The following is a 13943-nucleotide window of genomic DNA, read 5'->3' on the forward strand; positions in this document are numbered from 1 at the left end:
GCTGTGCTAGCGTGTGGCACTGACAGGGGCAGGGCCCGGGCCCTTGGCGCTGTTTGCTGCCTGCAGCTGGAGCTGGTAGGCCTTGGGGTGGATCTTGAAGCCGTACAGCCTCGGGACAAACTGCTCGCTGGGCCTCTTGGGCCGGTACCCGGGGTGAACCATGAACAGCATGTGTGGGAATCCAGTGCCAAAATAGGCTCCGTCGGTGTTCTGGTGCCTGGACGATTTGGGCGTGTAGACGTCCATGCACTTGGGGCAGTACAGCTTCACCATGGCCTGTCCCGGGACGTCCGACAGGCCGACGGGCAGCATGGGCTGATCCTCGCAGTAGACCCGGGGGCAATGTCCGAAGCCTCCCTGCTGGTACTTCTCCAGCATCTGTGCGATGCCCGGGTTGGTGAGGATGTAGCGTGCGTGGACCAGGCCGTACAGCGTCTCAGCCGCCTGCTGGGTCAACTCTCTCTGGCCGGGCGTCTCCTCGACCTCCTCGTCTGGCTCCAGCTCCTGGACATGACGCAGGGCCTGGCGGTAGAGGGGAACCTGCTCATTGAGCCCGGTCAGATTGAACCTGTCCTCGATGTAGGTTTCATCCACCTCGCAGAAGAACTCGTTGCCCCTCAGCGCACAGAACCAGGAGATCCACGACACCTCTTCTTCTTCAGAACTGCTGTTCTCCGGAGACTCCATAGAATGTGACATAATATTCCGCTGTGTCACATGGTGTCAAGATCAGGATGCAGGGGAGGAGTTATGACATCGCTGATGATGTCACAATATCTATGGCATCATCAGTGTCTGTCATAGATCACTGATGGCGTCACAATTGCTCGAGTGGAATCACTAATGGCATAGTCTATGACATCGCTGATGATGTCACAATGTCTATGACATCATTAAAAAGCAGTAGAAACAAACAGTACAGCTTTAAAAATGTATCAAAGAGACAATAACCAAACCCTGAAAGACACGAAACACAACACTAGACAGCCTTCAACAAAAGCAATCCGGCCGATACAAAAACACACCACCACGAGGACTGACATGTTATTTACAGACCTTTCCTCTGCTTGACAATATTGTACACAAGCCAGCTTTTGATTTTTTAAGCTGTTGACTATCTGATCTTTATTATGCAAAGGTAACCTGTTCCAGTTGGATTCATAGTGTTTATGTCCCGTGCGTGCGTGCGTGCGTCTCTGTGTGTTTGTGTGTGTGTGTGTGTGTGTGTGTGTGCGTGTGTACGTGTGTGTGTGTGTGTGTGTGTGCGTGTGTGCGTGTGTGTGTGCGTAGTTGAGCAGTGTGCAGCAGAGCAGCCAGCAGGTCTCCTCTCCCTCCTCACTGGAGGAGATCATGGAGCGAGCGTACGAGAGGTACAGCCTGCAGCTAAGCAGTGTGCAGCTGCTGTACAGCACGTCAGGTACACACAACACACACACACACACACAACACAACACAACACACACACGCACGGGTGTGTACTGTGTAAGGAATGTACTGCCATTGTACCACTGTTAGTTTGGCGTCAGCTTTTATTTTGAAAGAGCTATAAATAAAAACTACAAAGATAAATAGATAGACAGAGCTTTTATTTTGAAAGAGACGGGGTTCAGACAGTGGATTTTGAAGGGGGTTAAATCATGTTATACTACAGCTGCTGTCTAATTTGTCATAACCTTTGACACAAGGCCCAAACAACAACAATCACTAAATGCAACGTCTGCAGTATCAAAATAAAGGCTGCTGCATCGACCACTGGATCTGTTTTAATCTTACTGATATTGGCCATAGTCTTCTAAATCCAATCTGTAAATGTGAACCTTGTTTCACACAGTTTTGAGCTGGATGTGAGAACAGACCAGTCTTGCTTGTTTTGCTACATTTAGCAGCATTCAAACAATATTTAAATTGACATTCAAGACATATTTTTCCCGTCCCGCTCACAGGATCAATAGTAGAATTGACTTGTTAAAGGCACAATCCGTAATTCAAATTTGATGGCCCCTTTGGGGCAAAGTTATATTTGAAAATGAATCATTTGCTTTGCGTAAAGTCCTTGAAAAAGAAAAAAACAGCGCTTGAAAAAGTCCTTGAAAGTTCTTGGATTTCATCTTGTAATGTCTGTATGACTCCTGAAGAGTTATAAATAAAAACTATAAAGATTAAGAGATACAGTATACACAGAGCTTTTATTTTGAAAGATATATAAATAAAAACCATAAAGATAAAGAGATATACACAGAGCTTTTATTTTGAATCCTGAATTTTCCGTGTGTGTGTGCAGGAGAGGCCTGGAAGACTGCTCGGCTGCAGGGTTCCTCTGTGCAGCACATCCTTCAGCCAATGGACTTCAGCCTCCAGCTGGCCAAGTGCATGGTGGAGAAAGACGCCCGCATGGCCAGGTACTGTCTGACCCGCTCTGACCCGCTCTGACCCGCTCGGACCCATTCTGACCCGAATCCAACCCTTTTTCTTTCTCTTGAGCTGAATCTGGTGGGCGGGACCTACGCTGAAGGATGAAAGCAAAGGCAGTGGGATATCAAAGCAAGACACACCCATCTTCAAGTCACTTCCTATGCTTGTGTCACGTGGGTTTTACCCATGGTTTTCCACGGCCACGCCCTTTAGGAGACCTTAATCTATAGAGAGCCGCAGGAATGAGTCCGTAAAACATCGATGCTAACACTTCCGGTTCTTCACTGTTTTCGCCTATGGGAGTTTTGAATGGGTTTTTGGCGCGATGCTTCAAATAATCTCTCTGGGCAACGCAAGCTTATTCAAACGTGAACCAGTGTTTAGTAATATCATCTTCACACATGAGGACCACTTTCATGAGTTTTTAAGCTTTTACGTGCCATTAACACGTTCACTGCCGTGGACGAGATATCTCGTCAAGCAGAAACCAACGGTTGACTGCCGTGGACGAGATATCTCGTCCCAAATTTTTTTTTTTTTTTTTTTTGACGCTGGGACGTGGATCTAACACTTTTACATCTCCTATAAAAATATGAGAGCCACCGAACGTGTACAACCCATTCCACCGACCCACTAAGTGGCGACAGTGCTCTCCAGAGTAGAAAAAGCCGAGCCAAAACTGCAGGGGAAAGCGCGAGGAAACCATTCTCATACTGTAGAATGGTTTGGCGAAAACGCTTTCGGTGGCGCACAACGGTGGGGGGTTCCAAAAATAGACTGGGTGCACACTTTGAAACACGCAGCATAAATAAGCCCAGAATCGCAAAAGCTTCATCAAAGCTCTCAACCGAAACCCCAAGAAACGAGCGAGCCCATCCAGACTCGCCCGACGAGGGGCAGCCAGGCAGCAGACAGGCAGCAGCAACTCGCTTGTGACACACCCACTGCAGAGCAAAGGAGGGAGGAGGAGAACGCCCACGGAGGGAGGAGTTTAAAGGAGAGGGGGGTTTCCTGCTGTTATAGAGGAAATTACTGTTCAAAACTATTGTTTAGATGTCTGACGTCTTACTGATGCCAAAAATAAATGGTTAAAGTGACTGTTCTATCGAATTTCACAAAAAGCCATTTATCTCAGCTTAAATTTTCAGACGCTGAAACCATGCTGTATTCAACTGCTAATGCCTCCATAACTACTAACTCTACAAACTAACTCTTTTAGACAGAGAAAGCACACATTCTATTAGTTCTTTTGAGATATTTTGTATTCACAAATCCTAGCAGAAAATAATCCTCGGCTCTTGAAAGATGAGCCAGAATCCTCAAAAACAAACCTTGGCAGAAGCTACCTACAGTAAAAAAAAAACTGCTGGCAGTGAATGTGTTAAAAGGACGGCTAGCTAGCAAACGGCTAATGAGACTACACTGTTGAGTCGACGGGGATATTATACGTCAATAACGTCATCACTTCAAAGGACGAACACGGAAATTCTCTTTCCCTCACCTGGTTCAGCCCGGGGTAATCAGTGCACAGCAGCGCACACATCAACAACACTCCAGGTTGAGTGGTGATGTGACGTGGAAGCCTATGCGACACTGTGTGTAGTTCTGGATTAGCTTAGCACAAGCTTTTTACTTCTAGGGCTCGCATTTACGCTTCAAAACTCATGAAAGTGGTCCTCATGTGTGAAGATTATCCAGCTGAACACTGGTTCACGTTTGATTAAGCTTGCGTTGCCCAGAGACCTTATTTGAAGCATTGCGGCAAAAACCCATTCAAAAATCCCATAGACAGAAACAGTGAAGAACCAGGAAGTTCGGGACTTTCGCGTTCCGACTACAAAAATACGTCATCCTTGGGGCTCTCTATTGGAGTCAATGGGAGGAGTGAACGTGATCTCAGATTATGACAGATTCTTTCGCCCCCATTAGTCATCAATATTCGGTCCGTTTTCCGAAGCCACATTATCTTCTGAACAATAAACGTTCTTCCATCTCGCCTTCTTCTCATGTGTCTGACATGCTGCCTCACTGCAGTGTGACTGTTTACATTGTGGGATTAACAAAAGTTTATGATACTTTGAAGCGTTAACTTTTTTTAAATGATTATTACCATTTTGAGGATTTTTTTTAATAATAAAAGTGGTCCTCATTTGTGAAGATTATCTTGCTGAACACAAAGGTCTCAGTTTTCATAAACCTTATTTCAAACAATTAACCCAAATCCTCATACAGAAATGCCATGACTTCCTCACAAGGGAACCAGCGCAATGGTTTCTGTCAGACACAGCGGCCTGTTGATTGGCTGTTGGTGGTCATGTGACTTCCCGCTCCAGGTTCAAGGTGTCAGGAGAGCTTCCTCTGCTACATGTGAAGATCTCCGACCAGAAGATCCAGGGTGTGCTCGAGCTGGTGGACAGCATCCCCCTGCCTCGCATAGGCTCCGCCCCCTCCACACCCACTGCCAAGGTACGCATGGTTCAGTCCATACAGGCTCCTCCCCAACCGCCAAGGTATGCCTGGTTCTGTACATGTTCTGTACACACAGGCTCCACCCCCTCTATCCCCACTGCCACAGTGTTGCAGACAGACAGGCTTCACACTGCAAAAACTTAAATCTTAGCAAGTGGGGGGGGGGGATGTATAGTATTTAGTACAATAAGTTGAATACATAGGCAGAATTGTCTTAACCCACTTGAAAAATAATTTAGCTTATTTAATTTTTTTGTCTTGATTTTAGTCAATTTAATCTTGTTTTGAGAAGAACAAAAATGAACATTCACTGAGAGAATGTCTCTGATGTTTGAACCTGTGCTTCTCCTGCAGGTCCTGCCTCTGGCGCCGGAGGTCCAGTCCCGCATGCTCAGCCTCCCCCCCGCCCTCCTGGGCGCCATGGACACAGGTGGGTGCTGATTGGCGCTAGACCAGTGATTCCCAACCTGTGGTCTGCGGCCCCCTGGTGGGCCGCGAAGGTATTGCAAGTGGGCCGCCAAATCATTTCCAAAAAAGTATGATTTTTGAAAAAAAAAAAAAAAAAAAATTCAATTTTTTTTTTGAAAGATTTTGAAAAATCATACTTGAAAAAGTATGATTTTTGTTTCTTTGATGTTATTGCTTTTGCTTGAATTGAAGTTTCATCTTTACATCATCTTTATATTGGGTTTGTGTTTATTTGTAACCCTATCGATTTAATGGGCTTTCTTCTGATATTTGGATTTTGTTTGGATCTGATATTGGATGTCAAATTGTTATGAGAATGCATTTTTCCATTGTTGAAGGATACCGTTATTTATTAATCATTTGTTAATTAGCCTGTTACAGACAGCCCCTTGCTTGTCATTTCTGACATCTGTGTGGTGCTGATGGACAGCTCCTTGAATGATTGGTGTGTGTGTGTGTGTGTGTGTGTGTGTGTGTGTGTGTGTGCGTGTGTGTGTGCGTGTGTGTGTGTATGTGTGTGTGTGTGTGGACAGCTCCTTGAAAACTGTAATACTGAAGGTGTTGCAACATGTTACAGGTGCTGTGTTAGTGACTGTGGAGCTTCCAACATGTTTCTCCTGTATTCAGTTCAGTCCTTTATGTTCAATTTTCAATAAAAAAGTGCTCTGAGAACGCATTATATGGCCTTTGTATTTATGGGGTCGGAGGTGGGCCGCGAACATTTTTGAGACATAAAAGTGGGCCCTGAGTTGGAAAAGGTTGGGAACCACTGCGCTAGACTGTCTGTATGCATGCCTGTGATATACACACATATAATTGTATTGAATCACATAGTACGTTTTATTTATCCTTTTTGGGGGTCAGTTCTTAGGTAATTATTTTTTCAGTTTAGTGTCTTTTTTTGTTAGTTTGTCTTTGTCAAACTTTTTGTCTTTTTTCAGTTGAGTGGGTTTTTCATCAGTGTTTGTGTCAGTTTGTGTCATGTTCTTGACTAATGTGTCAGATTCAGATGAAGACACCAGTGAGAGGTCCATGGACGATGAGCAGCAGAGATCAGCGCTGGAGGAGCTCATCGACCTGCACTTCAAGTTCGAAGTCAAGTCGGTGCGTCGGTTCACTGTGTGTGTGTGTGTGTGTGTGTGTGTGTGTGTGTGTGTGTGTGTCGGTGTGGGTGTGGGTGTGTGTGAGCTCAAGTCTACCACCTCATCACTACAAAAGTTGAAATCTTATCAAGTGAAAAGTCTTAAAAGACGTTTAAACTGACTAAAAATTCAAATAAGCAAAATTATCTGCCAATGGAATTGTGAAATTCAGCTATGCAAGATCATCTCTACTCAATATTTCACTTTTTGTACCAAATACAAGATATCTTCACTTGACAAGATTTCACTTTTTGCAGTGTATTCAATCAGGAAAGATCTAATCTGTGTGTGTGTGTGTGTGTGTGTGCGTGTGTGTGTGTGTGTGTGCGTGTGCGTGCGTAGGTTCGGCTGGAGCTCACCCGGCAGGCCTGTGAGGAGCAGAGCCTGCTGGCCCTCAGCGTGTCTCAGCTGGGAGCCGAGGGCCAGCTGAGAACCTACGACATGAACCTCACAGCCTACCTGCACCATGTGGGCCTGGACTACTGTGACACACCAGGTACACACACACACACACACACACACACACACACGCAGACACACCTACACACACACACTAGGGGTTGCACGCCTCCTGATTTTTTCAAGTCGACGTTTCTATCAATAAAGTCCATCAAGACACTGATCAATTTTTACAGATCCACCGTTGAGAGCCTCCTCACAGGGAACATAACGGCTTGGTATGGAAGCTGTTCCATAGTTGACCGTACTCTTATTGACAGAGTAGTGAGAACAGCTCAGAGGATCATTGGTGCTGATCTGCCTTCAGTAAAAGGCATCTATATTAAAAGGTGCCGTGACAGGGCCCTGAAAATAATCAGGGACCCCAGCCACCCTGGCAACGGTCTCATCACCCAGCTACCTTCAGGTAGACGCTACCGCTGAGAGCGCTGCCCTGACAGAACAACAAAGCACAAGGTTCCTACAAGTAGGCTGGTAAACAGCTTCTTCCCAGAGGCGGTACGTTTCCTAAATAAATGAGTAGCACCAGTGCACTTTATCTTATACCTTATTGTTTGAAGTAGTTTGTTGTTTTTATTACCGTAAATTCCGGACTATAAGCCGCACCTTTTTTCCCGTTTTTTGGCCTTTTTTGGCCCCTGCGGCTTATATAACGGTGCGGCTTATCTATGGATTTTTTCAAAAAAAAAAAAAAAAAAAAATCTCTCTTTTTTAGCACTCTTTCTAACTATAAATCCTATAACTATAATAAGTTTTAATTTCCTCTCTTGCCCTCTTTTCACCACACTGTATGACACTGTGTGCACTGTAAAAAACAACACAGGTGGTGTTGTGTTATGTTGTTTTGTTGAAATGTTAATAAATGGGAGCTTCCTCAAACAGCCATCTCTTTCCCGACAATCCCCTCTGTGCATGAACCCTTACATATGGTAATTAAACATAAAAAAAAAAAAAAAAAAAAAAAAAAAATACCATTAACACATTGAATGCCAGCCATGTTTTCATTCCTGTAGGTAAGTTGTGCCAGGGGTGTTTTTGACGATTCTGGCTCATTTTAGAACAGCCGAGGATTCTTTTCTGTTAAGAATTCATGAACATCAATCATCTAAAAATAACTAATAGAATGTGTGCTTTCTCTGTCTAAAAGAGTTAGTTTGCAGAGTTAGTAGTTATGTAGATATTAGCCGTTGAGTACAGCATGGTTTCAGCGTCTGGAAATTTATTCAGAGATAAATGGCTTTTTGTGAAACAGTCACTTTAACCATTCATTTTTGGCATCAGTAAGACCGTCAGACATTCTAAACAATAGTTTTGAACAGTAATTTCCTCCATAACAACAGGAAACACCCCTCTCATTCAAACTCCTCCCTCCGTGTGTCTTCTCCTCCTTCCTCCTAACAGCGGGCGTGTCAGAAGCGCGTTGTGCTGCCTGCCTGTCTGTCTGCGTGCCTGCCTGCCTGTCTGCCTGTCGGGCAAGACGAGTCTGAAATGGATTACTGTAAAATCGCGTCGCCATTTCCTTGAATGGCTTGCTTCCGCGGTGTGTGTGTGTGTGTGTGTGTGTGTGTGTGTGTGTGTGTGTGTGTGTGTGTGTGTGTGTGTGTGTGTGTGTGTGTTCGCGCGTTGCTGCGCGGCTCTGGGGGGAAGGGATCTCTGTCCGTTCTGTGTGTGTGTGTCCGGAGGCGGCTGCTTTTGTGGCTTTTGGGTCCCGTGGCTGTGACTTCTCTCGGTCTCTGTCGCCACTTAGTGGTCGGTAAAATAGATTACACACATGCTCTTGCTCCAAATAGTTATCTCGAAGATGTAAAAGGGGTTGATTGATGTCCCACTGTCAAAAAAAAAAAATCTTTATGTAAGACGAGTTAGTCCGTCCTTGGCACTTAAGCGCTGGATTATGTAAGACGAGTTAGGTCGTCTATGGCACTTAATGAGTTAAAACACCCGCGGCTTATAGTCCGGTGCGGCTTATATAAGAAAAAAATAGTCAACTTTGCAGGTGCGGCTTATACACCGGTGCGGCTTATAGTCCGGAATTTACGGTACTCTATTTTACTCTATCTTTTATATCTTTTATCCGGGTCTTAATGTGCGGACTTGCTACTCGGAATAGCACTTAGCACATTGCACTTTATTGATTTGATCAGATTTTATTTATTTCACTTACTTTTATTCCTTTTACAACCGTTGCACTGAGCCGACATGCTGACTGTACCCATGTTTTACCCTGTTCTTTTTTTTTGTACTGTCCTATGTGTGCTGCTCTTATATTTGTGTGTGGCTTGTGAACAAGAAATTCCAATGCATTTTCATGCTAATTTTAATGCAAATGGCGAAATAAACTTGAACTTGAACTTGAACTAAAGTCGAGTCGACATCAGCCAGTCATCACGTGGTGCAGTGTTGATAAAAAAAATTAAAATAAAAAGTGCGTCTCGTTGATGACGTTAGCAGCTCGCGACGCATTAGCCATGGGAGGAAAGTACACACAAAGTCAATTACTTTATGACTCTGTAAAGCACTTTGAATTGCCTCTGTGTCTGCAGACAGCCGGCCTCTGCACCTGGTGCGCTCTTCAGACCAGCAGGGCTCAGACCTGCTCAAGGTGACCTTCATCAGGGTGAGGACTTCAACTGCTTTTTCAGGCTCAACTGTTACCCAGCATGCAATGAAGTGTGTTTATTATATAGCCAACAAGCATGTCTCACAGGATGAAGTTAGTGTGTTTATCTATATAGCATCACTATATATGTATTATATCATATATATATATATCACAATATATTTATCACTGTAAACTCCTCTGAGACAAGTCGAGTCACGAGCCCAGAAAATGACAGTCCGATTTGACTGGACTACAACACTGGTAGAAGGTGAAATCATCACCTGTCAGCAAAGATCAGACAGTCGGATGATGTGGTACAGCCAGGAATGAAAAACACACGAGTTGAAAAACTGTCTGTCTGTCTGCCTGTCTGTCTGTCTGTCTGTCTGTCTGTCTGTCTGTCTGTCTGACTGTGTCCCTCCCTCTCCTACAGGCGGACTCGGCCGGTCCGAGCTTCCAGACTCTGTTCGACAACACAGAGCAAAAACTGAAGGTGGGTGATGTGTTTCCATAGCAGCAGATGAACTGAGTTAAAGAAGCTTCATAACGTGTTAGCTTCAGCTTGAGGAGGGAGACCAGTCTGACAGATAAGTGCCACTGAGCATGAAAAATGCTGCATGTTTTACTTTAACTATGAGCTGGTTTTAGTTAAATATCCGTATAGATTTGATTCAGACCTGGGTGGATCTTGTTACACCTAGTTGGATATTGTTACTGTAGACCTTGTTGGATCTTGTTAGACCTGATGGACCTGGTTAGACCTGGTTGCTGTGTGTCTTCCCAGGTGGAGTTCTCCTCCCTGGATGTCCTCCTCCACACCAGAGCCTTGCTGTCCACCTTCAGCTTCCTGAGCAGCGTGGTGCCTCCTCAGCTCGCGGCGGCACGGGACAGAGAGGCTGGGGAAGGGGCCAAGCAGCCAGAGCGGGCCGGAGCGGGCCGGACAGGTCAGAACACACCAGCTCCACACTGCTAACTTTAATAGCCCATAACAGTAATCAGTCCCTCCAGGACTTTTTTCTGATTGTTGCGATCAAAAATGGAGTTTCGCGTGATTTTTTGGAGGGGACAGGGACGGGGGGAATTGCGGGGAAATTGATTTTTTTTCTATCTAATGGCAACTTTTCTCAAAAATTTCAATTTTTGTGGTAAAATTGCGGGAACTGGAAAAAATTACAAGTTGAGGAACCTGTTGTCATTTTTGCTGAAAGAATCACAGGTATTTTGAAACATTTGCAAGGTTGGTTGAATTTGCATTAATTATTGTGGTCGCAAAATGTCAATTTCCTGGAGGAAGTGAGTAGTGGATACTCAGGACTTTACTCTGATCACTTTGAACACCTTGCAAGCTTGAACACCCAATGTGCAGTAACCTGTATCACCTACCCCTCTCCAGCTTGTCACCAAACTATACTTGGTTGTCACCTAGTCTATTCCCAAGTGTCACTGGGCAGGGGGAGCCAGGGGTTTCGGTTCAAGTATACATACTACTGCATGCGCTGGGACGCGTCATCATTGATGTTAACTGGGGTCGTGGGGTGTTTCGGGTCTGTCAACATCATACACCCTCGCCCAGTAGACCCAGTCGAGGCCGATTACGACCCCGACCCGCGTCCCAGAAGCAGCCGCTCACGGATCAGCCTTCCTACTCTGTCTGCAACGTTGCCCGCGGAAGGGTTGATCCAATAAATTCTGATTCTGATCATTATAAGGTGTCCTGGTCTCTCCTGCAGTGTCTAAAGGCTCGGCAGACGGCAGCGTGTTCAGCTTCAAGCTGTTCGCCATGTTGGGATGTTTCCATGTGGAAGTCTGTGACGACCGCCGCAGCATCGCCGACATCAGAGTCCAAGGTACCAACTTTGTTTTTTTATTTCCCAAAGCAAAATCTAAAATACATGTTTTTCCTCTTACCTGTAGTGTGATTTATCCATCTAGATCATTTTGGTGTGAGTTGCCAAGTTTGAGAAATGTCTGCCATAAAGATCTCTGCCTTCTCTCCAATACACAAGCAGCTAGCGGGTGTAGGCTACTGTAGTTTGGTCGAAACAAAATAGTTCCTACATGAAACTGCTCACAACAAGATCTTGACTAACCGGGTCGTGACTTCTGGAAAGAGACATTGCTGTTGAGTTTTTCAACTTTTTTTGCTTTGAGCACGACAAGCTGAATCTCATCCAGTTCCATTGTATTGGAGAGAAGGCTGACATCTCTACGGCCGATATCTCCATATGTGTTTTTGATTTTTGGGTGAATGGTCCCTTTACAACACTCACACAGTGAATTGTGAATGAATAAAACCTGTCTGCAGGTATCGACGCCTCGGTCCTGGTCCGCTCTAAAGAGACGGAGGTGTTTGCTCGCCTCAGAGACATCGTGGTCACGGATGTCGACCCCAACACCATTCACAAAAAGGTACAAATCCATCTCGTCTTCATATTCATTTGATCTGAAATTATATTGTTTTGTTCCCATGTTAGATGTTAATTTAAGCAATATAGCATGAGAGCAAGTGTGTTGTGGAGAACACACTTGCCTGCGGCCTCGTGGGATAACAGCTTATCAGCGGGATATATTCCACAACACCACGCAGCTCGAGTGCTATATTGCTTTTATAAAACGGTTTCCAAGTATAATAATATAATAATAATAATACTATAAGTCCGACTGGCATAGTATTCTGATAGTCAGTTGAAACACTACTGTAAGGCGGGACATCTAGCAAGAAGATAGACGTGCGGGTGATTTGATTGGATCGTTCTGGAGACTGAAGTCGACATTGGCCAATCCTGGCGCTTGCTGAGAAGCTGAGAGCTTTTTGCAAAGCCCGACACCAGAGCCGTATGCCGACACCAAGTAACGTTACGTCTTATTTAGAAATGCGGGGTTAAGAGTGAGGGCACGCGAGAGAGGGGTTAAGACATTAGCCCGCGTCTATTCTTGTACAAAACATCATTTTCTGCGAAGTATTAGTAAAGTTTTAAGTGAAGATCGATTCACAAGGATCTGAAAGCTGTCTCCGCCATTTTGTTTTTGAGGTACTTTTAGTAAGAGAGTTGCGCCATCATGCGTCCATAATGACTCATTGTAAGGACTAGTGACCCTCCATACAGCAGATCAGGAGAAAGCTGTTTGGCTCGAGCGCAGCGCTGCCTTTTAGTAAGAGAGTTGCCATGGCAACCAATAACCCATGGCCATGGGTTATAGACTACTTGCACAACTCCACTACTTCCTGAAATGAGTAGGGCATCTTGGTTTCCTGTCCTACACTATTGGATGAACTGATTAATGTCAGGTGTGCCCGACTGCTGCAGTCACAACAACAGTGATCAGGCACACCTGACATTAATCAGTTCATCCAATAGTGTAGGACAGGAAACCAAGATGCCCTACTCATTTCAGGAAGCAGTGGAGTTGTGCAAGTAGTCTATTGAACTCGGTTACTGGAATTATACAATGGCTGTGAACCAATCAGATTGCTTGATTTGAGAGAGCCGTTTTATAAAATAATAATAACATATACCGGTATTTATTATTATTATTATTATTATTATTATTATTATTATTGTTATTATTATTATTATTATTATCATTATCATTATCATCATCATCTGTATAGTTATTATCAGTGCTTTTGATACCACTTGTAGTTGAGAGTAGTTCCTCTTCTCTCCTCCAGGCGGTATCCATCATGGGCGAGGAGGTGTTCAGCTTTAAGTTGCGTCTGTTTCCCGGGGCGACGGAGGGGCGGGGCTACAGCGACATGTCGGCGTTGGACGGAGCGGTGACGCTGCGTCTGGGCTGCATCAGGATCCTCTACCGCCACGCCTTCCTCATGTCACTGCTGGTGAGCGACCGCTCAGAGACTAGTTTGCTGTTTTGTATCCTGATACAGCTCCTTAGTCTCTGATGATTTCACAATATAATTATTGAGCTTGTATGGAGGGAATATACTTCTGCTTGTCTGTCTCTCATTTAGCTTCACAGGATTGCTGTTCTCATGTTGTTAGATGTATCTGAACGGAAGCTTGTTGTGATGTCTTCAGTACACTAAGCTTAATGTTAAACCTGAGGCCTGTACTACGAAGCTAGTTTAATGCCTTATCCGAGTAAGTTTGAGTTTAAACCTGGTTTAGCCGTACTACAAAGCAAGTTAACTTTCAATCACCATGGCAACTGACGCTGCAAAGCTAACCTGGTCGCGACCAGGTTAGCTTCAGAGGATAAGATCAAAATCCATGAGAGACCCATATAATCGGCTCTCTGGAGTCACTCACCATTCATAAGATCGCCATATGAAAAATAGATTGCAGTCAACTGAGAATAGAACAAGCAAAACATTCGTGGCTCTGTAGGCTACATAATTAAATTAAGCCTACTTACCACTTTATGTCTTA

At 44.7% G+C, this 13943-nt stretch overlaps 1 protein-coding gene and 1 pseudogene across 2 annotated transcripts in view; one reads left to right on the forward strand and one right to left on the reverse strand.

Annotated features, from left to right (window-relative positions):
- The window catches only part of LOC310791594 (intermembrane lipid transfer protein VPS13C-like), a gene marked incomplete at its 5' end in the record, with an annotated part of 130999 nt that overhangs the window by 23002 nt on the left and 94054 nt on the right, over positions 1-13943 (forward strand). The window contains 12 exons of the mRNA XM_083653261.1: positions 1291-1417; positions 2282-2399; positions 4746-4878; positions 5236-5311; positions 6353-6453; positions 6834-6987; positions 9494-9567; positions 9986-10045; positions 10337-10496; positions 11283-11399; positions 11858-11961; positions 13226-13393. Coding sequence (XP_083509387.1) covers positions 1291-1417; positions 2282-2399; positions 4746-4878; positions 5236-5311; positions 6353-6453; positions 6834-6987; positions 9494-9567; positions 9986-10045; positions 10337-10496; positions 11283-11399; positions 11858-11961; positions 13226-13393 — 1392 coding nt within the window. The remainder of the gene's footprint in view (positions 1-1290; positions 1418-2281; positions 2400-4745; positions 4879-5235; positions 5312-6352; positions 6454-6833; positions 6988-9493; positions 9568-9985; positions 10046-10336; positions 10497-11282; positions 11400-11857; positions 11962-13225; positions 13394-13943) is intronic.
- Positions 7-687, reverse strand: LOC310791133 (casein kinase II subunit beta pseudogene; annotated as a pseudogene). The gene has a single exon. The product of its transcript is annotated as a casein kinase II subunit beta pseudogene (transcript).

Source organism: Poromitra crassiceps, assembly GCF_964638095.1.
Source record: "Poromitra crassiceps genome assembly, chromosome: 16".
Lineage (NCBI taxonomy): Eukaryota > Metazoa > Chordata > Actinopteri > Beryciformes > Melamphaidae > Poromitra > Poromitra crassiceps.